The sequence below is a fragment of the Pararge aegeria genome, chromosome 17 (genome assembly GCF_905163445.1).
Source record: "Pararge aegeria chromosome 17, ilParAegt1.1, whole genome shotgun sequence".
Taxonomy (NCBI): Eukaryota; Metazoa; Arthropoda; class Insecta; order Lepidoptera; family Nymphalidae; genus Pararge; species Pararge aegeria.
In genome coordinates, this window is record NC_053196.1 from 6007666 (window position 1) to 6035378 (window position 27713).

Sequence of the window (27713 nt, forward strand, 5' to 3'; positions counted from 1 at the left end):
ATTCTACATTTAAATTTTAATAAAAAATAAAGTTGTTAAGTATTAATTAATTTTCTTTTTAATCTTTAATTTGTAACGTTTTACGCTTCTTTTGAAACTAGAATTACACGCCAGCAACATCTAGTTTTTGTTTTACAGCCCCGCAAAGTTTTTTTTACGTAAAAAAATAAGCTTGAACGTCAACTTTCGGTTTTAATAAAAAAAAAACTAAAAGTGATCATGTTCTTCCAATTTTTTTAAAACATCTCTGGACTGTCCCCTTTCTAATGGTGTGCAATATGCCATGAAAAGTAATTAGTAACATCACTAATTTTCAAATTTTCTAAACTTAGTCACAATTTTCTAATATTCAACAGATGAAAGAAAAACAAGTTTTTGCGTAAATAAAACTCACAAGCAGGTAAAATTTTTAAATTTCGTAGGTTTTACTTGAAATAAAAATAATACATTGCATTTGAAACATTTATTTCATAATTTTTACAAATTCTGCTCAAATTGTTCACCCCTGTTTCGAATGCAGGCCCGACATCTTTGACGTATTGTTACAGTTGTAGTCCGAAGCCGTATTTCGTTCTTAATTGTACCGAAGGCCGCTTCTATGCGTTGTATTAGTACCTCCCTCGTTGGGACTTCTGTGGCGTATACTAGCTCTTTGGCACGTCCCCAGACATAAAAATCTAACGGAGTTAAGTCTGGGGAACGTGGAGGCCATGCAATAGGCCCATCGCGCCCAATCCACGAATTGGGGAACACATTATCGAGGTATTCCCTCACAGTTAAACGCCAATGCGCGGGACAGCCGTCATTTTGAAATACTATGGGCACATCTTCATTAAACACGGGCACCTCGGCCAATAATTCCGGCAGATCATTTTGCAGGAACTCTAAATAATTATCGCCATTTAAGTTATCAGGCAGGTAGTGCGGTCCAATTACCTGATTCCCAATCACTCCTGCCCAAACGTTCACACTAAACCGTCTTTGAAAAGATTGCTGTCTTTTGGCATGTGGGTTTTGCCGTTTCGGTGCCCAATGGTGTAAATTGTGCAAGTTAAGAATCCCTTCTCTGGTAAATTTGGATTCGTCAGTCCACAGTATTCTTTTTAAAAAATCAGGATTATCCACATCTGTGTGTAACAAAAACCGACAAAAGTGCATTCGTCTGTCAAAGTCGCCACCCTCAAGACCTGCAACAACCAAAAATCTTTTTAATTCCCCTTGAGCAGTAATTAATTGCACTAGAAGATTATGGATACCTGCTAAACAAAGGCAACGTCAAACAAAGGTTTTAAATTACGTACCTTGAACCGGAGTCTCGTGGAATGGATATTTTTCGTTTTGTCGAAGGACTTTCCACACTTTCCATATTGAAATATCAAGTTGTGCCGCCACATATCTAATGCTTCTTGTGTCGTCTTCCTCAAAAAGTGCCAGTATTCTCTCGTCCACTTCAACATTATGTCGCACAACATGTCCCCTTGGTTCATGAAAATTGACACTCCCAGTCTCGCGTAAACGTCGGTATGTGTCTTGGAAGACTCTGCGGCCAGGTAATCGTCGACCAGGAAAGCGTTCCTGGTAAAGTCGTTGCGCTGCACGAGCGACACCACGGGCTGCACCATAAACCATTATGATGTCCGCATATTCCTCGTTAGAGTATGTCGTCATTGCAACAACAAAAAAGTCAACAAAGTTTAACAATAACACCAAAAGTAAATAAAACGTAACAAAAAACAACAAAACTTAACGAAAACTAAATAAAAGAATCGTGGAGTACAGTAAGCTAGCACACACGTTAGGCAGCAGAGGCAGTGATGTCTCGACTAAAAAATAAGATGGCCGCCGTGTCGACGCGACGCGGGGCCCGTTCGCGATTGGTTCAAACAGGTTTGCACTATGCAAGAAAGGAATAGAAGATAGATTTCGCTTCACTAGAGTGAAAAAACTATTTTTGCCTGTTTAAACGAACAACGGGCGTATAACTTTATGAAAGAGACAGAAAATGTCATCTGCCTTGTGAATTGTGAGTGTTATTTACGCAAACCCTTGTTTTTCTTTCACCTGTTGAATATTAGAAAATTGCGACCAAGTTTAGAAAATTTGAAAATTAGTGATGTTACTAATTACTTTTCATGGCATATTGCACACCATTAGAAAGGGGACAGTCCAGAGATGTTTTAAAAAAATTGGAAGAACATGATCACTTTTAGTTTTTTTTTTATTAAAACCGAAAGTTGACGTTCAAGCTTATTTTTTTACGTAAAAAAAACTTTGCGGGGCTGTAAAACAAAAACTAGATGTTGCTGGCGTGTAATTCTAGTTTCAAAAGAAGCGTAAAACGTTACAAATTAAAGATTAAAAAGAAAATTAATTAATACTTAACAACTTTATTTTTTATTAAAATTTAAATGTAGAATTTTTACAATTTTTAAAAAAACAATTTAAAATCAGTATAAAAAAAACCGTTTGAGCAAGATTTTTTTACGAGGGCTGAAGAGATAGCCAAAGACCCCTCCAATCATCAGATTCGATTTGGCACACGATGCACCAAACATCCGGTATATTTAGACATTAGCGCATTGAAACAAAAAATAGAACAGAATTAAACTCTTCAGCATTAGATAAATAAATAGATAACTAGCAGTTTATTTTTTTCACAGCAATACCAAACCATTGACTCAAGATCGAGAAGTTTAAACTTGGTATCTAGTATTTCTGGAAAAGAAGAGGTTGTAATCTGGGATAGAGACAATAGTGCGAACTATAATGGTTCGGTTAGTTTTTAGAACCCTTAAAACACTTTAATGTAACTCAACACAAATGCTGGAAAAGGAAAATGTCTAATTTCTTTGAAATCTGGGCGTTATTAGGTTGCAAATTGCTAAGAACACGCGCACAAATTTGCTAAACTTTTACAATGGGCTCCTTGGATTGTTTTCAACCAGTCCGGTTTTTTTCCATAAGAATGCGTGCAGATTATAAAGTTAAGGTTACAAAAAACCGCTTTAACTGCCTCCATTTTTTTAACAGCGGCAGGTGAGAAGTAAAAACGGAATATATACAAAAGAGACAGTTAAGATGATGGTGGCAACGGTCACGGCCCGGTAGGTAGGACGTTGACAGCAATCAAAAACCGCAGCCTACCTATTGTTTCAGAAACAATCCGAATGTGCAATCACAATAGCCCCTAACACCATAGCGTAGAGTTTAAAACCAAAGTTGTGAAACGCAAGAAACTTTTTATTCTTGTTACGTAAGTAGATACCTTGTTAGGATTCTGTATTAAATGGGATGAATGGGAACCTTTTGACGTAACATAAAACTTTGAATGATTCACAAATAATCCTGTTGGTAATATTATCCAGAAGCCCTTGCGTCCTTATTTTACGGTCGGAAAAGCAAAAGTTAGTAACATAGCTTGCGACTTGAATAACTTAATCCGTAAGTTAAATTCACATTTTGTGCACTTTTATTTTCTATGCCTTAGTAACATTCACACTGTGCACTCTTATTTTCTTCTTTATTTAACTATAAGCTGGACTTTTGGCTACAATTTCACCTGATGGTAAGCGATGATGCAGTGTAAAACGGTAGCCGGCTCTTTTTAGGGGTATCGCAGTTGTAAGCCATAATGCATGTCTACGCGGCATCGCAATAGAACGTTATTCGTAAGGATGGTAACTAGCCACGGTCTAAGAGCCTGCAACCAGACCAGACCAGAGTAAACTTAAAAAAGGTAGGGTCAACACTTATTTATATTCTAATTCATGAAAATTCATTCATTGATACGTCATCGGGTAGAATAGACAGAATTCTCTTCTCCGAATAAATCTGGGTTGTCCTTTTCTAAAAAATATACTTATATCCGCCGGTATGTCTAGTACTTTTTTCCGGGTTTTGTTCTTGTACCACTGACAACGGGTATGCAAGTTTTTATGAAGATCGGATGCAAGAAACAGGACCAGTAAACAGTGGCGTGCACTGGGTTTCTTATCAGGGTATGCATACAGCAGGAAAATTGCATAAACGGCAAAAATCCTCCTTTTATACGAGTTATATATCAATTTTAGGGTATGCAGTGCTTTTGTGCATCTATGAAGTGCACGCCACTGCCTGTAAAGTACCGCCTTATGTCCATCAACCCGAGGCGTATGTAGTTAGCCTCATGTGCCTGTTCAACCGGCAAACAAGCTCTTCATACCACGCAGCAATGCTGCTTTGCTGCAGAAATAAGTATGGCGGTACTTACTTCCCCGGACGAATTCTGTCCCAAAAAGCTTAACTACTACTCAATAAAGCTGAGCTAAGGCGTGAACGCGTTACAAACAAACAAACGAACTCGCGTGTGCATTTGAAATATTAGTTAGGATTCCATTATTTAATAATGTTTATAGATAATTTAGCCATAACTTGTGTGGTTCAAATAACTGCGATATTTTTGGGACCGGCTTTGTGTGGCATTAGGTTGTTCAACGATAAATATTTGTAAACCTGATATTAGGGTTTGTAAGAGCATAAATTACGGGGAGACCGCAATTTATCAAACGTTAGGTACACTTTTGTAGGTGCGATGACATTATTGCTTTTAGAATTTAACACACGAACATCTGTTTAACATTTTTGGTGAATGGAGTTAGGTAACTTCTTATGGTTATTTATTCAAGAAAGATATTTATTTGCTCCAGAGTTATTGAATACGTTTTCATATCTACAAGTCTGCTTGCTGAGTCAGAAGCGAGTCTCTAATGTGCCATTTGCAAATATTTTTAGCAGGTGTTCCATATAAAACCTGTGCCTTATTATTAGTTGCACATCTATACTTATAATAAAACTGTAACTGGAAGATTTCTGTTCGTTTAATATATTTTGAAAATTTTGACCGGGGGATGCTTTATAATCGATACTGAGCCCATAACAGATTTTTGTTTAATTTTTGTCTGTCTGTCTGTCTGTCTGTCTGTTTGTCTGTCTGTCTGTCCGGGCATCACGTGAAAACTACTGAACGGCTTGAAATAAAATTTGGTACAGTGGTAGCTGATATCCCGGGTCAACATATAGAATACTTTTTATCCCGATAAACAATAAGTTTCCTCCGGGAAATGGGATGAATTTTTTTATCAATTTTATTTCTTATCTCCGTTAAATTTGCAACGATTTTATTAATTCTTTTTTTATTTGACAGTGTATACTACCAAGCATGTATTGCCTAATTTTAATGAAGATCTGATGAATATTGTCGTCGATCAAGGACATCATTCTCCACACATAACAGCAAGTCGCAAGGCATATGGGACAACGATCGAATGCATGCTTACCATCCTACTAATATTATAAATGCGAAAGTTTGTGAGGATGGATGTATGTATGGATATTTGTTACGCTTTAACGCCACAACGAATGAACCGATTTGGCTGAAATCTGGCAGAGATACCTACAATATAGTCTGGAATAGTTCGTAGGCTTTTTATCCCGGAAAAGCAAACAGCTTCTACAGGATAGCATCACTATTTTTTCCGTATTTGTCTTTAAAAATCGGTGCAACGGGGTATTAGATGGACGCGGTCTTTTGGATAGGCATAGTTAAAATATTATAAAGCTTTTAAATTGTGTTTAATTTCAGAAAATGCTATTTCGATTTTTGTTATTTTTCGATTTGTAGAAACAATTATGGCTTTAACATCACACTACTATCTTGAATGAGAAATGTTGCAAAATCTGCAAAAAATATGCCTTTTGAGAGATTCTGATCCGTGCGATGCGTGAGCGGTAAACGTTACGCCAAACGACGGAAGTATGTAGTAAGTATATCGGAATTGTCGGAATTGTTGTTTCTTTAAAGTTCTATAAAACAGTCCGCGACAACATATGACTATTTTTTGAAGTCGACTCATTCGCGGAAGAAGTCGCGCGGGTCCGCTAGTGGAATATAATATGACAAGAATGGCAACGGTTAGAAATAACGACTACTTAATTACATTTGTAGCATCGTCTAATAATACAATTCATACATAATAAATTAATACAAACTTATTTCGTTACGCAATGTATAAGACACGTGTAATTCAAAACGATTCGAAAATCAGCTTTAAAATTATGTTATATGATACAATATAACACCGGAAATCTGTTACCAATGCCATTTGGGTAAAACTTTTAATGCTCTGGTGTGATCAAATTTTTTCATAGTCAGTCAAAGTCAAAACTACCTTTATTCAAGTAGGCCCATAGGTGGCACTTTTGATGCGTACATTACATGAGAATTACACGGTAGTGAGATGATGGCGATAACCACATTCGTAAACTTAAAAACTAAACCTACGAGGGTTTCAAACGCGTCGTGGTCTAAAAGAAACTTAGCCGGATGTTTTTTTTGTTATCACCATCTCACATTGTCATTTAAAATTACTAAGCAACCTGGTTAGAGCAATAATTCACACCCAAGATTTTTTATCGATTACGTAGTCCTTGATACTATAATAGGACTTTTCTATAACCTTACGTTTAATACAAACTTTGAACTTTTTAAGAGTCATCTCCAAGATGTCCTAGTTTATTGTAGAATTGTATGCAATTTCCTTTAAACGAATTATGAATTTTCTGTAACCTAGGATATTGCACTGAAAGTTTATTCTTACTGTGTAGTATGTTTTAATTATTGCAGTCACATTTTTTCTTAAACTTAAAAATGCTTTTATGAACAAACATTAATTTTTCAAATATGTACTGACTATACACTGTAATTATTTTAAAATCTTTAAATTTATCTCTCAATGACTCTCTCGGACCAGACGGACTTTTGTAGATCAAACGCACAGCCCTCTTCTGCAGCACGAAAATAGTGCTAATATGAGCAGCATTACCCCATAGTAAAATTCCATAAGACATAATGCTGTGAAAGTAACTAAAATAGACCAGCCTAGCAGTTTCTACGTCAGCGTATCTTCTTTACCGCATAGGCAGCAGAACGTCGACTGCACTCTTCTTCTACAAGACAAACTTCGTGATACAATGATTGCAATACTAATAAAAAGATAAATATAAACCATTCTGAATCAGTGAGTTTATTTATTGCTAAACAGATGCCTACTAAAAATACCAAATAAATTCTACTTTTACATCTTGTAACGCATTCGATATTTAGTAAGACCACCTCGGAACGTCGTGAGAAAAAACAACAGGTGCAACTTACCAAAATCTGTGCGTTCCCATGCCTGTCGTCCACCCAGGCGACAACCAGATCCGCCTTTCTCATATTCCTCGCAGAATTAAATCCTAAGCCAACGTAACCACGAGTCCTCGCTTCCAATCTGAACGTAATACTCGAATCTGTGTTCACCCACCGCAAAATCACATCACCGCTCTCATCCAATCTCTCCGTATGCGCCCATATCAAACCAGACTCATATGAGCGCGAATTGAACGATTCTCTCCGATGCCTCGTTCTGTATTGATCGACTATTCGGTTCGTTCTCTCATTTTTCCTCTCTGTTTGCAATAGTCGTAAGCTCTGTGAATTCTGTGTAAGATTCTGTGAAAGCTCGTTTAAGTGCTGTTTATATCGCGGCAGTTTTGCATTACACAGGAAAAAAGCGCTTAGTATTAAAACGGTCTGTAGATGCATTTTTGTTTTATTTAGTCTTATCTGGACATAACTTCTGGTTAATCTGTAACAAAAGGAAAGAAATGTTATACTTCTTGGAATGTTTTGCGCTTCATAAATCATAATAAAAAACACATTTAACTTTTTGCTGAGCATTGTATTACGAGAATCAGCTTTAAAAAAAATAATAGATGTTCAGTTTATTTAATACCTGACTATAAATACATAGTAATATTAGGATTCTGGAGAAGAACAAAATAAAACAATTTTACACCGAGGAAACACAAGGTTTCAACGGAATTAAGGATTGGTTTGTTATAACAAGAGCATTGATCACAAAAATAAAAGTACAAATCGAATTAGAAGCCTCATTTAACTATGTTTAATTATACCAAACTCTATTTACTCTCTATGTCCTGATTTCGACTTGTTATTTATAAGAACAACTCTAAACCAGTTTTGAAAACATCATAAAATATACTAATTAGTAAGAGTACCTACTATCTAAACTACTTTCCAACCTTTTTTAAATATAAACCTTTTGTATTTTATTTCGTGTTTATCGAAAATCTGATTGCTACTTCAAACACAAACTTTTTAGTATCCCTTTTAACAAAGTTTTCTTTGTTACAATGTATATTCAAATATTTTAAAGTATAGCACGAAATGTAATAAAAGATGTTTCGCTCCGTAATGAAGAGCACTGTTTTTATTTGCAGGCAAAATGTTTCTTGCTTGAAATTACGAAGTTGGATCACTTGGGCATTTTAATAGAGCCACAGCGTCATAAAAACAGTCTTACCATTTCGGAAAAACTGATTTCACACGACTACGAACTAGCTTGATAGATTTGAAAAGTCTATGTTTGTGGTTGTTTGTCTGCATTTACAAACCACTTTGTGCCCTTCTGTCAACCTATCATGTATTCTAGATTTAAATTAATGAACAGTATTCCCTTCGTAAATTACATGACAAATAAATCATTTTAAGGAGCAACAACGAAATAAAAAAAAAACCTTTTTTTTAATGTGAGTTCAATATTTGAAGATTAGTAACATATTAAAGGTTGTTGAACTGTTGTTTTTTTTAAACTGAGCTATACATTAATAATTTGTGAATTGTAAGCTTTACTACGTTTGATAATCTCAATAATTATAGGCTGACACAAAAGCTGATTTAAAATGAAATTTCACCCAAATAAACTATAAGACATGAATGATAATCAAAGGGTCTGAGAATGCAATGCAGAGACTCTAAGGAAGTAAATCATTGGTTAGACCAGATAAGAGAGGCAGTCCACGCTCCCATTCATAGTGTTATTCTCACGGCCAAAAAAAAGAGAAAGAACGAAAATTTTTAAGGAAATCTTATCTCAAGTCATGATACTCAGTTTTGAGAGAAAGAAGAAAGCTCTGATAAGAAAACATTGCAGTAGGTAGGTGTATTACATTAGTAAAAAAAAGTTCTCAATTCGCCATTCGCGCAATGAAAGGACCGGTTTCGCGATACTGTGGCCACAGGCCACGGAACTTGAACAAAAAACAGTTTATAAAAATGTTGTTCACAGCCAACAAACTGGTACAGTTTCCGGTTGAAGACACCTTACGTGCTCACATCCTACTAGGAAGACCGTTCCGTCAACAACCAGGCTTCTTTGTATGTCGGTATAAACCGCATATTCTGATGCGTTTATAAGACATCACTATCTTAATCGAGGTTCTAGATTCGTTGGGGTTTTGAAACCCATTTTGTTTTTTTTATTATTTCGTCGTCTTTTTTCATTCTTATTTATATTATTATAAAAAAAGACGACGAATGCAATCTTACCTGGTGGTAAGGGATGATGCAGTTTACGATAGCAGTGGGCTTACCTGTTAGGGAGTATTGCATCTAAATCGGTTTCTACACAACATCGTACCGGCACGCTAAATCGCTGAGCTGCTTTGTCGGTACGATGGTAACTAGCCACGGCCGACGGTCGCACCAGATCAGACATTATAAATTCTGAAATTGCTCCTGCCGGGAATCGAACCCTATAAGACATGAATGATGATGAAACCTCCAACTTTAAACCACAGCGCTAACCGCTACGTCAGGGAGGTCGTCAGTGATCTGGTTATTTTTTACTCCCACTGCTATTTTGTCTCCATTTTACAGCTTTGACTCTCACGCTGACCATATGCGATTTAAAGAGCTTTGGATGGATGGATTATTATTGTTATCATACGTTAGTACAAGCCAGTCGGATTAAATTTATTACCCTTTTCGAATTCGGTCTGTAACTAGGAGTAGCGTTCGTAGAATTTAAATCGTGTAATAATCGTAAAATTGAGCTTGATTACATTTTCCCTAATAAAAGTTCTAAATGTTGGTTATTTCAGAGGTTTTAAGACTTTTAGTTCAAATGTACTGGAGCAGTGTTTTATTTTATTTTTATAGCAAGTAACTAGTTTCACGTATTAGTTGGTGATTACATAAAATGTAATAATGTACATAGTGTTATTCTCACGGCCAAAAAAAAGAGAAAGAACGAAAATTTTTAAGGAAATCTTATCTCAAGTCATGATACTCAGTTTTGAGAGAAAGAAGAAAGCTCTGATAAGTAAACATTGCAGTAGGTAGGTGTATTACATAAGTAAAAAAAAGTTCTCAATTCGCCATTCGCGCAATGAAAGGACCGGTTTCGCGATACTAATAATATTACATAATTTATAAATGAATGTATATGTTCACATAATATAATTTATAAAGGTTTTTTTTTTTATTTAGTATCAACTATTAAAATGAACATGGAAATGGACAGGACGTCAAGACAACTTAACTCTAAAGAGATTTCTTCCAAAAGCCCTCGAAGTTTCGTATTTTTTTTTATAACCAATGTTGATTGAATTTAATTGAACTTTTTGAAGTAGATTAAAAATGTATCATATAATTATGTTTCCTACAAGATTGCACTAAAAAGTATAGTCAAAACAAACATGATTTTATTGAAAAAGTTGGATTTGGAGATTATGAAAAAGTACTTTATTTTTAATTAGTAAGACCTTATTGTCACTATTTATAGTTTGTGTGGTCTGTAGTTTTTTCATCACAACAAAGGTTGATTTTAACACCTACGGAAATACAAAAGTTTTAGTAATCTAAGTTGGAGGAAGTAGCTTGTTCTTTAAACATCCATACAAGCACTGTATACTTATTTTTAATGAAGATTTACTACTGAATGAAGATTTTTTATTTTTTATATTATCTGAATACTTTATACACCCTATGCACGCCAGGGGTTGAAGGGGAAATTGGAAAATATAAGGGTTCTTTGTGTTGACTACGGAAACTTGAAATTAGTCCTAAGGCAAATAATTCTTCAGCCTATTATGTTCCGGAAATGGCACGGTGGTGGAGAATGGAAATAAAAAAACATCTTCAAAAACCTCATTCATTTTATTTCGTTTTAAGTTAACGAAAGAAACAAGTTAAGGAAGGACTTATTTTTGGACTTTTAATGTCGTTTAACGTCAACGTTGATGGGAAGTAAGCCTGCTGTTAGGAATCAGACATTATTAAAATTACTAAAAATATTATCATCGTAATATGAACCCATTATCGGCCCACTACAGGGCAAGGAGAAAAATGAGAAGAGGTTACTTAAAATATAACAATCAATAAAAACATAATGAGTTGAGTATAGATTTCGAAAAGTCCTTAACAAGTTCGTTAAAATGTACAACGAATACCTAATCTATATACTTTAGAACGCATTCAATATAAAATATCTTATTTTTGCAGTCAGTCAGGAAGTTTAAAAGTTTTATTTCAAGTAAATTAGCGTTCTTAATTATATACCTACGCCACTGTTATGTGTCAGTAATCTACGTTTTTTTTATTCATTCCATAGAATTATTCCACGATAAATAACCCATTAACATATTATACAAAGATATTAATTCGATACTAATTCATTTTAAACATAAAAGATGAGTAAAATATTCTCAATAGGCCAGGCTAGGCGCCGCAGCTCAAAACCCAGACTAATTTGTATGCAAAAAAACCGTGAAGTATATAATGTATATGAAAAACATCGCATTTGCAAATTAACCTCAACAAGTTCAAGCTCTCACGTTTAGCATAAATTTTCATAATACCCGAAATATAACTGGGAAGCGTATTATGGCACTAATATGCAAAAGCACAGACATAAAACTAGCTTCATTTTTAATATGGAGAGCGTTTGCCATCCGTACTAATATTATAAACGCGAATGTATATCTGTTTGCGAGAGTACGTGAAATTTTAGCCTCGTAAATTTGTCCAATGTTTTGAATTTGGATTTGACTCCTGCCAGAGGCGGTCGTGATATTCCATTTACGAAAATGCCAAGTGTATTCTTGTTCTCATATTTGTGTTTTTTATACCATATACACAAATACATACAATTATTATGTTTTAAATAATTACAGGAAATAGGCAAAAAATTATAAGATATAATTGCAAGTTTGATTATATTGCAACGTAGGTAAAATATTTTAATTCTATATTTTTTTATATCCGACAACAAGTTAGCCCTTGAATGCAATCTCATCTGGTTAGTGATGATACAGACTAAGATGGTAGCGGGCTAGCCTATTAGGGGTATGGCAGCTAAACTAAACCCAGACCCCTAATCGGTTTATATACTCGCCATTGTACCGGAACGCCAAGTAACTTGGCGGCACGTTTTTATACTAGGGAATACTAGGGAATTTCCAAGTCTATAAAAAATCACAATCACTACGCGGCATTGAACCTGCCTGTGAGTTCTACAGCGCCGCATCTTGAAATATTTATACAATATATTATATCGTAATAGCCCTTAAATCACCCGTGCGGTACCTTGGAGAACAGATGGTCGAGTTTTTGCTCAGAGTGCAATTCCCATATGGTTTTTTTTATGTTAACTGAGATTCACCTTCGACATTGTTATCCTGTTTATTTTACTTTTCATTTCCCATATCCCAATGTATAAATGAATACTCTTATATACACATGATTGCCTAGTAGCTAGTAGGATCAACAAAGGGTCTCTCGCGGCTTAAACCAGCCCAGCAATCGGCTTCTCTCCCAACTTCCGTGACGCCTAATTACTATGATCTGTTAGCATAAATATGTTTGCCTAGTAGTTGGATTAAAAACGGATCACGAGGGTCTTTCGCGGCTTAAACCAACCCAGCAATCGGCTTCTCTCCCAACTTCCGTGATGCCTAGTTACAATGATCAGTTAGCATAAACATGTTTGCCTAGTAGTTGGTTGGATTAAAAACGGATCACGTGGGTCTTTCGCGGCTTAAACCAGCCCAGCAATCGACTTCTATCTCGACTTCCGTATGGCTTAGTTACTATAACCAGAATATTACATATATTTGTCTAGTAGATACTATATTTTTATCCAACTTGGATCAAAAACCAATCACGATTTTCTTTTTTAGCTGAAAACCAGCCCAGCAATCTGCTTCCTTCTTGACTTACGTAATGCTTAGTTATTATGTATTCCTCCAGACTGTATCCGACCACAGCGACTCCTTCTAGCTACTTTAAGCACAGGGATTTTGACCAGGGTAGGCATAAAGCAGAAAGATGGCATAAAATAAAAAAAATGTCCTCCCATACGAGTAATACAAAGGTACTATGGTAGGCAGTGCTTTTGTGCATGTATGAAGTGCACGCCGCTGTAACCAGCTGTATAATAGCTTCTAGTTACTAACATATACCTACATGTTTGCCAGGGAGTTCCCATATCATAGAAGATCAATAAACGATCATGAAGTTCTTTCGTCGCTTAAACCAGCCCAGCAAACGGCTTCTTCCGCGATGCTTAGTTACTAGATAATCTATACTTATGCAGAATAGACCACAAACCAGTCGATCGCTCTGTCACACCGACAACCAGTGATTATCCACTTATTGGGCGGAAGTCGCAACCGCTCCTCGCTCGTTATAATACAACCGATACTTATTTAGAAACCACGAAAATAGATCTGGTTATTTGATTTTTCTATATTAGAACATAGGTTGTTGCTCTTTGAAAGTACATAAAATAAAAATATACTGACCGTCTGGTAGCATAAAGATAGAACGCGCTAGAACTTGGGCCTCATAAGAAGGCTGTCAGTTGACTGTGGAGAATTGTGCTAGCAATGCAGAGATAATAGGGATAACTACAAGCGTTAACTCTAAATTATGGCTAAGAGACTTCCAAACCTATGATTTTTGACGGCCGAGCGGCGCAGTGGGCGCTTGCTGAGCGCAAGGTCGTTGGTTCGATTCCCACAGCAGGAAAATGTTTGTGTGATGAACATGAATGTTTTTCAGTGTCTGGGTGCTTATATGTATATTATAAGTATTTATGTGTATTTTATTCACAAAAAAAATTATCGTCAGCTATCTTAGTACCCATAACACAACTACGCTAACTTTGGAGCTAGTTGGCGATGTGTGTATTGTCGTAATATATTTATTTATTTATTTAAATGTGCCATGTTCTAAGTAGCTACAATAAACTTAGCCGGAAATGTATCATTGTATTAAATTATTTAATTACTACGCAGTAGGTAATAGGACATTAGCACCAAGTATCTACCAACATTATTGAATTATACATTTGAATGCTGATAATTTATGTATTAATCATGACTCACACCATACCAAAGGCCCTATAAACAAGCAATTAATGTGTTTGCAATTTACGTTCATTAGCAATATGAGACTGCGTAACTATAAATTTTATAATCATCATATATTATAATCAACGAGATAAGCAATTATTTGCAAACAATTTTGCGAGTAGGAAAAATATTATAATACCGAATTGAGCCCCTAGGAGTGAATATTATGCTGAAATTGAAAAAGTTTTAATGAATATTTGCGTGTAAATGAAATTTATTACACAGTTAAATGTTTTTTTTTTTTTTTTAATTTTATCCTTAAAAAATCCGGATGTGTTTATTCACGCTATAGGTTTGTTCCGATTGGGGCACAAAACAAACAAGTTTCATATTTCGTGGATCCATTCCATTTTTCCATTATATGTTACGGAACCGTAAAAAATGCCCAATTTCCTTGCCAATTTCACTTTGAAAGAGGGAGGAAATAAATAGAGCTCATAAATATAAATCAATCTGAGAACAACTTTTTTGCGTATTCCTACAGTCCCACGACAAACCTGTCTTAATCTTAATTAAGCTAAAGTATTTACGAAAACAAGAGTATCCACGGAAGCGCGTCCGCCATGTTTGTTTTTCTGATACAGCTTTAATTTATATGATTAAGAATACAAATCTTTAATCTACGGTGGTACGCGTATCGTTACCACCTGATAACTAACTGTATGGCTTAGAATAATCAGATGTGCTTGATAATAATATGTAAAAAATTAAAAAGATATAAACAGAAACAAGCACGTTTAATTACAACGGCAATAATAAGGAAAGGATGTTTTTTTTATAGTTTCTGCTATTGCTAATGGAATTCACAAATTACATGAACCTGCCATGTTGAAAAGAAATCGCCTCAATCAATATGACAGGATGCGGTGTCAGATAGCAGGTATTTATTATACTGAGTTAAGTATCATACAATATTACACTATTTATTGCACAACTATTACATTACAATGCTCTACATGTTTACTACTCTGTAATGTAACATCGGCAACAGCGCGCGAACCACTACTCTGTCGTGTGTGCTCGCAGCGGTTTGGCATCAGGGGCATTGGACTATGTTGACTGTTTCGCTGATCACATATGTTTGGTGGCACAGTGTAATGTCTGTATACAGAAATAACATGTTATTTTTTTTTTTTTTTTGTATAAAATAAATGAATCCCAAATATTGAAAAGTCGTCAAACAAAAGACAGTTTTAATGATGAACTTCAAGGTCGAGAGCTTTCTGGTATTTTTATTGATCCTGTATAGTTATTCATTGTTCTCAGTATTAGTGTATTGTCTATAGAGATACATATTAAAGCTTAGTCCGCGTTATCCTTATATCCATCTAAAGTGTGAAGTTGCCTGCGTTAGGATGAAACGTTGAAGCCTATTTTAATGGAATGGTATCAACTGACCATTGCTTAGTAATCTATAATCTTTTTAGTCGTTACAGTCTAGACAGACTGGTCGTGGTCGTAATATGGGTGTTATGGCTCGCTTTACAAACCGTCGCCACTCTTCTCTAACGGTTGCCTTTCTTGCGCATTCATGTAGAGGAGCCTCGATTGCGGCCTTCACTTTGTTCGTCCATCTCATCGGTACCGCGTACGCCTCTTAATCTATATGAATTTATAGTAAACACTTAACAGTCAATTAATAAGATAAATTTTACACCTAATCATTAATGGAAATACTGAATTTGGATATTTGTCTTGTCGGATGTTTGCTTAAACGATAAGTTCTTTAAACATATAAAAAGCTAAAAGATTTAGTATTAGTAGACATTTAGACAATATATTAAAACAGCTAACGAGCAATTTATAACAAAACACTAACTTTGTCTTGACGGATATTTGCTGAGGACAAACAATACCTTATACAAACTGTAACGATACGAAAACGGTCCACGTGGAGAGATCATGCGAAAACTTCATTCATTATTTCTAAGATTATGTTGTAGGCACAGGCAATTTTTATTGAAAGGCTTAATTTAACTTACAATGTTGACATCATTGGCGTGGAATTCGTGGTTTCTTACCAGGGTATGCATACAGCAGGAAAATTGCATAAAACTGCAAAAACTTCTCTCCTATACGACTTATACATAAATTTTAGGGTAGGCAGTGCTTTTGTGCATGTATGAAGTGCGCACAACAGGTTGAAATTATGTACACATAAACAGTTAACCGTTGAATTAATGCACTCATGTTAATAATATCGTAATTATAGCTAGTCGCAAAAACAATGCAGCTATAAAAACGTTTCCGCTAATCTATTACCCAGGCTTTTATGATAGGTACTTACTAATAACGGCAAAAGATAGATAGGATAAACAAAAAGAGTGAGAGGTCAATCAAAAAACTTTTATACATACATCAAACATGAGAGGATTTCCCTCAATTTTGATACTGACTTGCTGGCAATGGGACCACGTCGTGACTCGAGTCTTTTAACAATGGAAGGATTTTCAAAATCGTTCGACAAATTATTCACTAAGAAATCGGATAACATAAGTGTTTTAGGCTAGGGGTAGTATTGTCAATTACAAAATAAACACCAAGTCAATTTTACTCAAGTATAAGTATGGTATTTCTTCTCCGATAAAAAAATATTCCTATTTAAATATAATGGAAAAAATCTTAGTTACGAATTCAAAGAAATTCTACGTCTTTTACCTAGAATTACCATAAATGGGCACGGCCTCCCTGGAATATAAGTCTTGCAATGTACAAAACATTGTATTTTCTCGGATAGTGATATATGTTTTGGCAGCATAATTAAAATTTCATGTTCAAACTGTTTTTCATAAAGCGCCTAAAGAACTATACGTTCAAAAATGAATATACAGTTGAAGATATTAACCGACCTCAAAAAATTAAAAAAGGAAACTAATTTACTGAAGTGGAAAAATACATATTCAAAGATAGTCCGGCGAGTGCACGGAGTAAAAAATTGTAATTAAATGTGGTCGCTGCTGAATAGACGTCAAAAAAAAAAACGGTTTGCGAAAACATTCGCCTCAAACGGTTTCCATGTTTAATATTCCAGTCAAAATTAGAATAATTAAAGAGCTAATATTTACCTGCAAAAAATAAATGAATGCGTATAGCAACAGAAATAATCTTTTATTTGGATAAACGTGTTAATTTGCCGATGTTCGAGTTATGCAACGATCATTAATTTTAAAACATTTTTTGAACTACACACTATACCATTTTATTTATATTGTACACTATATGTGAACTCTTTAATGATTTGACCGGCATATTGCCCCGAAGTTTTGCATGCGTTACTAAATGCAATATGTGCAATATTTAAAGACTATATATGTAACGGTTCGTAACGGACTTCTCGTATCCATACTAATATTATAAATACTAATGCGTGATTGTATGATTCCTAAGGTAATTTTGGACCTACCAATGCATACATTTAAAGAATATGTTAAATTTTTTACAGCGAGGTTACTATACAATTGATGAATTTCTTAATGACGAGGTTGCTTGGAAGCATCCGTTGCTTTCATCTCTAACAAGATAGAAAAATGTAAAATGTAAATTGTTTATGTTGGAAAATAGCAACTGCTGAGTTTCTTGCCGGCTTCTTCTCGGTAGAATCTGCCTTTCGAACCGGTGGTAGAGCAAGCCGACAGACTTGACGATTCAAAAGTGCTTATATTAGGCCTACTTGAAATAAATGAAATTTGAATTTGTTTATTTATTTGTTACCTATGTTCAGCTAAACCGCTGCTACGATCTTGATTAAATTTAACGTATAATATGTAATATATAATATATCTTGTCCTCAGACACGGCCATAGGATAGGTAGGTACTTTTAATTCCAGGAAACATAATTAATGTGTCGTCGTAAACAAATACCACAACACCGTGGAATTAGGAACTCACTGTAAAGAGTCCGTAGGAGTCCATAGTTTAAATCCAACAGTGGGCATCTATTGGTTAATCATGATGAAGGCCAAGCGTATTAGTTAAAATATCAAACCATTTACAATATTTCATTGCATTCCAGACACAATTGGTCGTACCTATTTCGACCACAAGATGTAAGTATACTGGTAGAAGTATAATGCTAATAGGCTGCCTACACACTAGAGGTTACGTCATTGTATTAAGCTCAATGTATACAAGCGGAGTATATTTGAATACAATGATGTTTAACATGTTTTATCTGTGCTGGTATCTTGAGTACAACTTCCATTCATATAAAATTATAAGATACGTATTTCTTTATAATGCACTTTAACATATTTATTTTTCTGTCTTGTACTGAAATTGGGAGATGAATAGAGAGCTTCTAACTGCTAAAACAATGCAAAAATGCGAACTCGCGTGACTCGCGTGAAGGGTATTCAATTTATATAATAGTGTTTATATCCTCTTTGTATTAATTGACAACACTTCTATCGTTGTTTTCACCGCTATGTAGAGCCAATGAATTCAATTATGCGCGATGTTAGGGTGCAATTTAGCGCACTCTGATTAGGTGCTTTTAAAAACGGCATTGCAACTTCTGTACTATTATTTTGTAATCTGTGCTATAATAGCTAATACCAAAAGGTATTTCCTAACGTATTGAAACATTGTTGATATTACGCAAGCATTCGAAACATTGCTTCAAACTAGGATAAATCTATGGAAGGCAGTAATGCATCGCCTACACGAGCGTCAGAATCTTAGTAATCTCTACATTGCGCAATCTAAATTCCACGTACCTACTTCGATGACTGTACCTAATAGTTGCAATCCAGCCTTCAGTCCAATACACCTACCAATTACCCATCTTCCTATAAAATAAATATAGATTGACGTAGATAATATTAAGCTAATCTAGGCAGATAAGGGACTAGACAAGGTTTTTTTCATTTCATTCAAATACAAATACAACACATACAATACAATTTAAGATGTTTTGTTTCACTAGGGGATATTCTGTAATAGTACCCATTAAATTAAGTTAAATCCACTGACCTAATATGGTAATTCATATAATTCAAATAACGTCAGGTTAAATCAATTTCCGTGAGCAAGGGATAGTTAGCATCGCACGTAAATAACGTCAAAGTATGTTGACATTGATGATCTATTTTCGTTGGCAAGTATTATTGAAATCTGTTAACAAGTTAACGGAGTTATAAATATGTTTATAACATAAAACACACGAATAAAATTCAAAACTTTCCTTATGTTTAAAATCAGTGAAAAGCATCCCTGTTTCCTTAACATTAGTTTTATTATTAATATAGAAACTGGGACGCACCAAAAACGTTGTCTGTAACCTAATTATAACAGGACAAAAGGTTTACTCACCGACTCTCGACCCTGCAAAACGGAATGTGTGCCGACCGTAATTACAGGGCAGTTTCCCTAAATCTATGGAAATTTGTGTTGAATAGAACAAAAAGCAATATCAGACATCCTAGCCAAGGACTTCGCCGCCAAAGTTAATTAGCCATATAGTCTTTCTTCTCTCTTTTCTGACTGCCTAGTAACTTAATATGGTCTGGAAGTGTTCGAAATAGGGTTCGGTACAAAGGTCAAACTTGAATTCCGTGTTATTAGGCATATTAGGAAAATGAATCGGTCCAACATCAGTGATAATTAATAATAATAACAATAATGAGTTTATATTATTTAACAGTTACACAGTAAATTAAAAACAATACAAAATTAGGCGAAGATAAGGCAATGTGTATCAAGAAACCTAAATTCAATAATACTGCTATAGTGCAAGACTGAGTTAAAGAATACACATTTAAAAAAACATCTTTATTGTAGTCAGATAAAAACGAATCTCGATAACACTTTTTTCTCACGAAACACGAAATCAAAATATAATTCGAGCTGCCGATTTAATAACAGAGTACAGACAATTGTTAATTTGTGATGGGCATACGAGTGTTAACCGTGTCCAATAAAATCATATACCTACAGCCGTTTTCGATACAACACCTACCTACAAAAATTGATAAGTGGCGGAAGAAAAAATCAGATACTAATTTAATCTATACTAGAAGCTTGTGCACAATGCTTATAAGTAAAATTTTTCCTACTGCATTTTCATGTTTTTAAGTATATTAAAAAAAAAAAAACATGCATTAAATATCTTCTGTTTTATTTAAACGTAATATTTTTTTTAATATTCTAAACCTCAGATTTTTCACACTAAAAGGAATGGTAAAAAATTTCATAACAACACAAGAAGAAAAAATAAAGTTTTACACATTTAATATATTATGCTCTTTATTAAGTGATGTGCACAAAACACATCTTCTTCATGTTAAGTTTAGATACATAATATCCCTTTTTATCTAAGGCCCAAAAATTCCAGCCTTCATGTCAGCTAATCAACCTGAATGGTGTCTATATACATCGTAACAGGTTTTAACACTCACTTTATACACTCGTTTGGAAACGTGCGGGATTTAGAAGTAGGTATACAAAATTTTTACTTATTGCAAAGACGAGTATATGTGTAAAACGTCGCAAATTTTATCATTTTTCTGTTATCCTAACAATTCTAAAAATAGAAATATCCTAAATTCCAAAAGGTCGGCGGGAAAGATTTGACACGACTCAAACGAAACCTGTAAGTAAAAGTCATTGAAGGTTTTGTCCATGTTGTTTCGAAGAATATTTAAACTTAAAAGTTCTAGCATAGGTAAGGAAAATTGAGGACGCAAATATAATTGTAGACAACTTAAGCAACGCCAAGTAACAGAAACGCAGTATACAAAAGTTAATGAACAAAAATAAAATAAAACTCCCAGCGAACAATTCACACCTAAAAATTGCACGTATAATACGCTCCAGTGGATTTTCCGGTGCTATAAAATTTTCTGATGCAGTTTTAAATTTATGTTGAACGCATTGTTGTATTCATTTTGTAACACTATTTTATGTTCTTTAATATCCATAATACGATACTCTGGTTATTATTTTAACTTATGGTCAACATGCTTTTAACGATTCGTTCGGAACGGTCGTCCTCTATGAAAATATGTAGGTATATATAAGAAGTTATTACGCGGGAATATCGGAGTTTTAAGGGTTGGTATTATTTCGGACTTTAACGGAATGCGCACAGAAATAGCATGCATCCTGAATATTGACAAAGTATTATTTTTACCCGAGGAAATTATATTTGTTTCAATAATTACTGCTTTATAGTGAGTAGTTAGAAGGTAATTAATAATGTGGGGAGGTATTTCGCTTTAGTAAATTTCAAAAGCTAATTATATAAGGGTTATAGGTAAGTACGGGCACAAATCGAAAATCTAAAGTTTGTGATAATCCTTGTTCATCTACTGTTCGCACGCCGCAAAAGACCGCCTTAGCTCCGGTAATGAGATATGCGTAATTATAGTAGATTAATTGAGATTGTGTGAATAAAATGACAATAGACAATTCCAGGAAACACATTGTGTTAGAGAATTATCATCGTGCGAGTAATTATAATCGATTTTATACCTTGTAATAAGCAAAACTATGCGGCGACATGAAAGAAAATATTATAATTGTGTATAAAATACTGTGCCTACTTGATCTGTTAGAAATACTTAGCATTCCATATGGTGCACAGAGGAATGATCGAATATTTTGAAAAAATACATATTGCGAATTTTATGTTTTACGAACTGATAAGTTCCATCTTCTCCTATCGAAGATCTTTACTACATTTTCGCCACAAGTATACGAGACCTTAAAGTCTCATCCGGTCTTATAAAAGAGTGTTTGTGTTTTAACATTAAATTTTACTAGTTATTTTCTGTATAAACATTTGAATCTTCTCTGCTAGGTTTCCCCTGTCTGTGGTAATCAAACTGGGTACTTCGCAAATGTATTCTCACCAGATCATCCATCTAGTGTTTGACTCTCACCATTAGTTGACATCTAGTGTTTGACTAAAAACAAACAATTCATTTCATGAAACGTCTTTTTCATTCATAATTTCATTTTATTATTGTATCGACACTATCGATCAACAACATAGGAAATAACTGAAGGAATGAACGTGAACCGAGAGCAATGTCCCTGCACCTGTACGAACGTGACATTCCGTAGCGCTTCTTGCGAACCCGCTGCTCGATGCACGAATTGATCGATTCAGTTCTTTGTAAGGAATTTCGAACGCTATTTTGTCTTTATGTGTACGGTGTACCGCGTAATTAAAGTGTTTAATTTATGAAAATATGGAATCGTCAACGCTTAGGGTATCAGAGAAACGGGAATTTAAGATCAGTTAAAAACTATCCTATAATATGCAAAGCGTGAGCCTACAGGATATTAATAAGTTGAGGATGATGATGATATATTACGACTCAAAAATAAGTTTTATTTCCGACTTGTCAGACTGTGATCTCAATTCTGTTGTACACAAATCTTAGACCTAAATTGAAAGGACTCAAAATTGGCACTATTTTCAGATCAGACTAGGGAAAATTTGGGGGAAAAGTGTAAAAGAGGGCAATAAATAAGCTATAACCTGAGCCAAATTTTTTAGACTTGTCAATTAAGTTAAGTTTAGAAATTTGTGTTTACATAATTGGCAACAAATAAAGTTGAATCTTCAATCTTTCTTTAAAAAATAAGTTTATTTTAAGAGTTTATCGTATCCCTGCTATTGAAAATACATAATTGCTATTCTATAAATGCAATCTTTCTGTAATTCTCAATTGGTCAGGGTAGATTTGACGAGAAAAAATCTAGTTTCATCGTAACTAATGTTTGAAAGTGAGCGGCTATAAAGAAATGTGGGCTAGATTTCTTTCCGGCGTATTTGCAGTTAGTTATTTTATAAGCGTGCTTTAATACGAAGTTATTTCCGATTTTACATTCTATAACCGTACCGAGCTGTGCACTGTTTTAATATAACGGACGTTAAAGAAAAATGATTTCTTTCGCGATTAAAGCCAAGAAATGAATGGTTTCTTACGGTAAGACCATTTTACTTGTTCTTAGATTTATTTCTGAGGTAAATATTTTTCCTGATTGTTATTTTAAACATTCTACACAGTTTCAGGGATACCATTACACGTTAATCCCGAAAGGCTGGATTAAGTCATTAATAAAAACCGTATGACTTTCCATGCAAATCCATAGTCTAATTTACGCAATCCAAACTTCAATCCAAGTTCATTTGGAAAGCAAAATATAGGAACCCACCTTTAAAAAGCACGTATAACACATCTTGTGTTCGTATAACACATATTCTTTGATTTAATATTCCTATAATAGTAAACCCTAAATGTAAACACAGCTGATGTAATAGTTGTCATTGCGTATTTTTATGCGTAGGTACTTTGCACAGATATACCTGGAACAGTTTTGATTTTCAAGGTTTCTGCAGTAAGTTGTGAGACAAAAGATTTTTGTTATCATGAATACTATAACGTAAAGAAGTACCAGTTCTCTACCAGTTAAGCCTTGTAAATCGCCCTCGCCTCTCGCTTGTTTTGATTTCCTGTGAGATGGAATTTTCTCTTGGTAACATATCTGTCTAGCCCAGACGCTTTTTAAAACAGGTTGGTACTTTGGATTAATGGTTTTAGTTCTTCTTACATGCCCTTCAGAAAATATAAAACTGAGTGCGAAAAAATATCTGCGCAATTTTTTTGTTTTCTTATCCATAGTTTGGGCTGAGCGTCGATGTTTGTTTTAAATTATCGCATACATAGGTATGCGATAATTCGTGTATTGTTAATTACAAAAGTGGTTTATATACCCAATACTACGCTGAATAACAGTTATCAAAGCAAACATAAGGATGATATTTTATGTTTTTATCTGTTCCAGTTGGATCATGCTCAGTGGGCACGGCAGAGGAATAGAGGAATGTTCACGCTTCGCAGCATCTTTCGTAACAGTCTTGAGCGTGCTATTGCGAATGTTTTTGTGTGGTTCAGCTTTAATGGATTTGTGCTGGTGTAAAAACATCGGACGGTTTATATTGTCCACTCGTCCATGCAGTAATAATAGCGCTTTAATCGTTTGTTGTCGCTCGTGGCAGATGGAATGAAATACCTTGAAATTACACGAAGCTTTAAGGGCGATATTTATTTAATTGGCCGTGATTGATATCTTCACTGCTAAGTAAAACCAAGTCGGACATCTTTGGACAGAATGATATTACAAAACAAAATCACAAGCTAAAAATTACAGGCATCGTTAACTTGTATAAAATTTACTATAGATTACTTTACTTATACTGATACTTGTAGATTACTTTACAGACCTTAGCTCAAAGTCTCATCAAAATCAATGTTTGAAGTGGAAAAGGGGCACATAGCTAAAATAATGGATGGTCGTTAGGGTCTCAAAGAAGTAAGTTATTTTTTTTTTCTCAGCACTCAATATTTGAATGAAAGTAAATGCGCGATCAGTTTCCATAAAAGTGTAATCTACGATATTGACAAAAACACACGAATTCGCAGATGAAAATTGCAATTTAATGGTGAAATAATAAAGTGGATAAACGTAATTTGTCGGACTGACCTGACATGGAAAATGCGCTAAAAAGAGGCAATAAATACGAAATGAGAGCAATAAGCTGTAGATACTGACGTATTTAAGTGCTGGCTATCTAGACAATCGATGGATATTGAACGGAAGTTGTTGGAAATTGTGACTTGAAGGCTATCCCCTTATAGCTTCATACCATCGCTTAGTTAGTTTTTTTAAGACAACAATTAGAGCCCTTATATTAGGTAATTTCAAATAATATTGCTTTAAGCAATGGTATTTCCTTTTAAAGCAAAGCCTTATTAAATGTGCATTAAATGGATTTTTGAGTAACAGCAATTAGATATTCTTACTCTTCACAGAAATAAGGGTATTTAGTTTATAATTCGGTATAAGCCTTTAACGCAATACTACAAGCCGTCTCTAAGAAAAATCGCGGTGTTACAAGGGCGAAAGGACGGACACAGACAATGGATCCTATAAGGGTTGTTTTTTAACAGAATCCCAAAAAGGATATTTAGTACAATAATTAAGTTTTCTAAAATCAGTAAGATACAGAGGTAATCAAAAATCGAATAACTGATTAGTTACTATAACTCTGAACGTCTTTTGTTTTTACTACAGCATTACGTACTTACAACAGCAGCTGCCCCAACGCGTGCAGCTTGCCCCTATCTCTTCCAGTTAATGACCGGCACGCCGCTTCAGTTAACAACTAAACTAGCAACAATTATCTAGAATGTATGCATGGAATGCATGCTAAATTAAATTTTTAGATGATCAAGGATAAATTAAATAATAAAAAAATTGCGAGAAGCGATGTTCAACTTCCAATATTAAAAATGTCCTGGACGATTTCCAGGTCTAAGTGGGTAAATAAAACACACCTTAATTTCTTCTAAAGTATAATCGTGTTCTAACCTAAAGTCACCTACCGTCGTCAATTTTTTTTTAATCGGCATCTAAAGCAACTGTATAATTGATTTAACAGCCAAAACAATATTTAACAAGTTTTTTTTACTTTCGTTTTTCCTTTTAAGATATTTAATTTTGGGGTCTCTTTGTATGTTACTTACGCCAGTATAAACAACAATAAAAGAAAACGCACCGATATGTAATTTAGTCCGGACCGACGACTTTACGTGCTCTTCAAGGGACGGGTGTTGAAACCGCTAATTTCCTCACTTACTGTACGGTACTGAGAATTATTTAAAAGAAAATCCAGACCCGGGATTGGAACCCAGGACCTCGTGATCCGTAATTGAAAATGCAAACCACTAGACCAACGAGGGAGATGCAAAAAAACTTACTCACGTAAAATTAAATACGTATCGAATTTAGAACAAAACAAAATAATATACGCAGCTATGCAGTATGCGTAGATTTAATTAATTAATCTGCGAACTGAGACGGTTATGGCTTGGTTTTTCGTGGCTTACATCGCGTGAGTACTCTACTTCTATACTAAGTAGTAACGATTATAATTAAGAGGTATTCCGAGCACGCCACTCTTCCACAACGACCTTGTTTCCGATTCGGCTTGCTCAGCTCTATCGTAAATCGTTTATCACTGTTGGATATAATGCTGAGGGGGGTTAATGGACTGGCGAGAGCGATATTCACCAGATTCCTTTTCAATACACCATTATCATTCCACGGTGAAATCACACCACTGTTCCAATCAGAATTTCAACGAGTGCTCGCTCGGTATTGACGGACCCTACCATTTATTTATATCATAGACTGGCGTTTGATGTTATCACGCGCTGTCTCTAAGGCTGGATTCACACAGATGAAATGTCTCTTTGAATTCATTCCTGAAATTGGGCGGCCGATTGGCGCGGTGGGCAGTGACCCTGCTTTCTGAGTACAAGGCCATCCATGGGTTCGATTCCCACAACTGGACAATGTTTGTGTGATGAACATGAATGTTTTTCAGTGTCTGGCCGATTATCTATTATATATTATAAGTATTAATGTAAATAATTCATATAATTATTGATCAGTTATCTTTAGTATCCATAACACAAGCTACGCTTACATTGGGACTTTTGTGTATTGTCGTAGTATATTTATTAATAATATAAGAAAACTTAAATTTCGGCACCTCGCCTCATCTCAAAATTATAATTGATCAGTAGTCTGGTGTATCCAGAGACATGCTAACTTCTTATGGAAGAGGAATTATTACTTATTGAAATGCTCTTGGCTCTACAAAATAAATAATTCATAATCTGATTCCGGTATGTATGTGTGAGCCTATCTATTTAAATGTATGAGAATACGCACGTTATGGAATCATAATCTTAAATATGTATTCCGAACCGGACCTCAGAACGCTCGTCATTAGGATCGACAGATCGATCTAAGAAATTCGAAATCTGAAAAATTTAAATGTAAGTGGAGCGTACTGACATTGTCTGGTATTCCGTTCTTACTGAATTAATAATATGAATTCAGAGAGACATTCGGACTGTGTGAGGCCAGCCTTATATTAAGAAACAAGATTCTTCACAAAGTGTATCTACGTTTTATTTAAACAAGAATCTAAACAAAGTTGGGGATTATGATGTAGATTAACGGACATCACCATAACTTCTTAAGCTGGATCATAAGATGGTTCTGCAGTTACTAAAATCTTTGTGTTATATATCGTAACTGCTTTAGGCTTACGCTTAGCCGCTTAGCTTACAATACCGCGCAAGGCAAATTAGCATAGTTTTTAGGAGGTACAATAAACAGCGCTTTTATCATTATACCTAAACAAAAATAACAGTTCTAGCCTGTTCGGTATGTAGAAAATTAAGGGTTTTCTCAGCAATATTGATGGGTGAAAATTATGCTAAATTCAATAGATAATAATGTATTGGATTTTTGCATAACTTGGTAACAGAATATTTTTTATGTGTCTCTTGGTAATTTCGCTTCCTAGCCAGTTACCAAGTTTCAGGGACTA

At 34.7% G+C, this 27713-nt stretch overlaps 1 protein-coding gene across 1 annotated transcript in view; it reads right to left on the reverse strand.

The window, feature by feature from the left end:
- The window catches only part of LOC120630903 (MOXD1 homolog 1-like), a 94773-nt gene that overhangs the window by 38959 nt on the left and 28101 nt on the right, over positions 1-27713 (reverse strand). Inside the window, exon 2 of the mRNA XM_039900242.1 lies at positions 7190-7664. Within this exon, the coding sequence (XP_039756176.1) occupies positions 7190-7621 (432 nt within the window). The 5' untranslated portion in view covers positions 7622-7664. The remainder of the gene's footprint in view (positions 1-7189; positions 7665-27713) is intronic.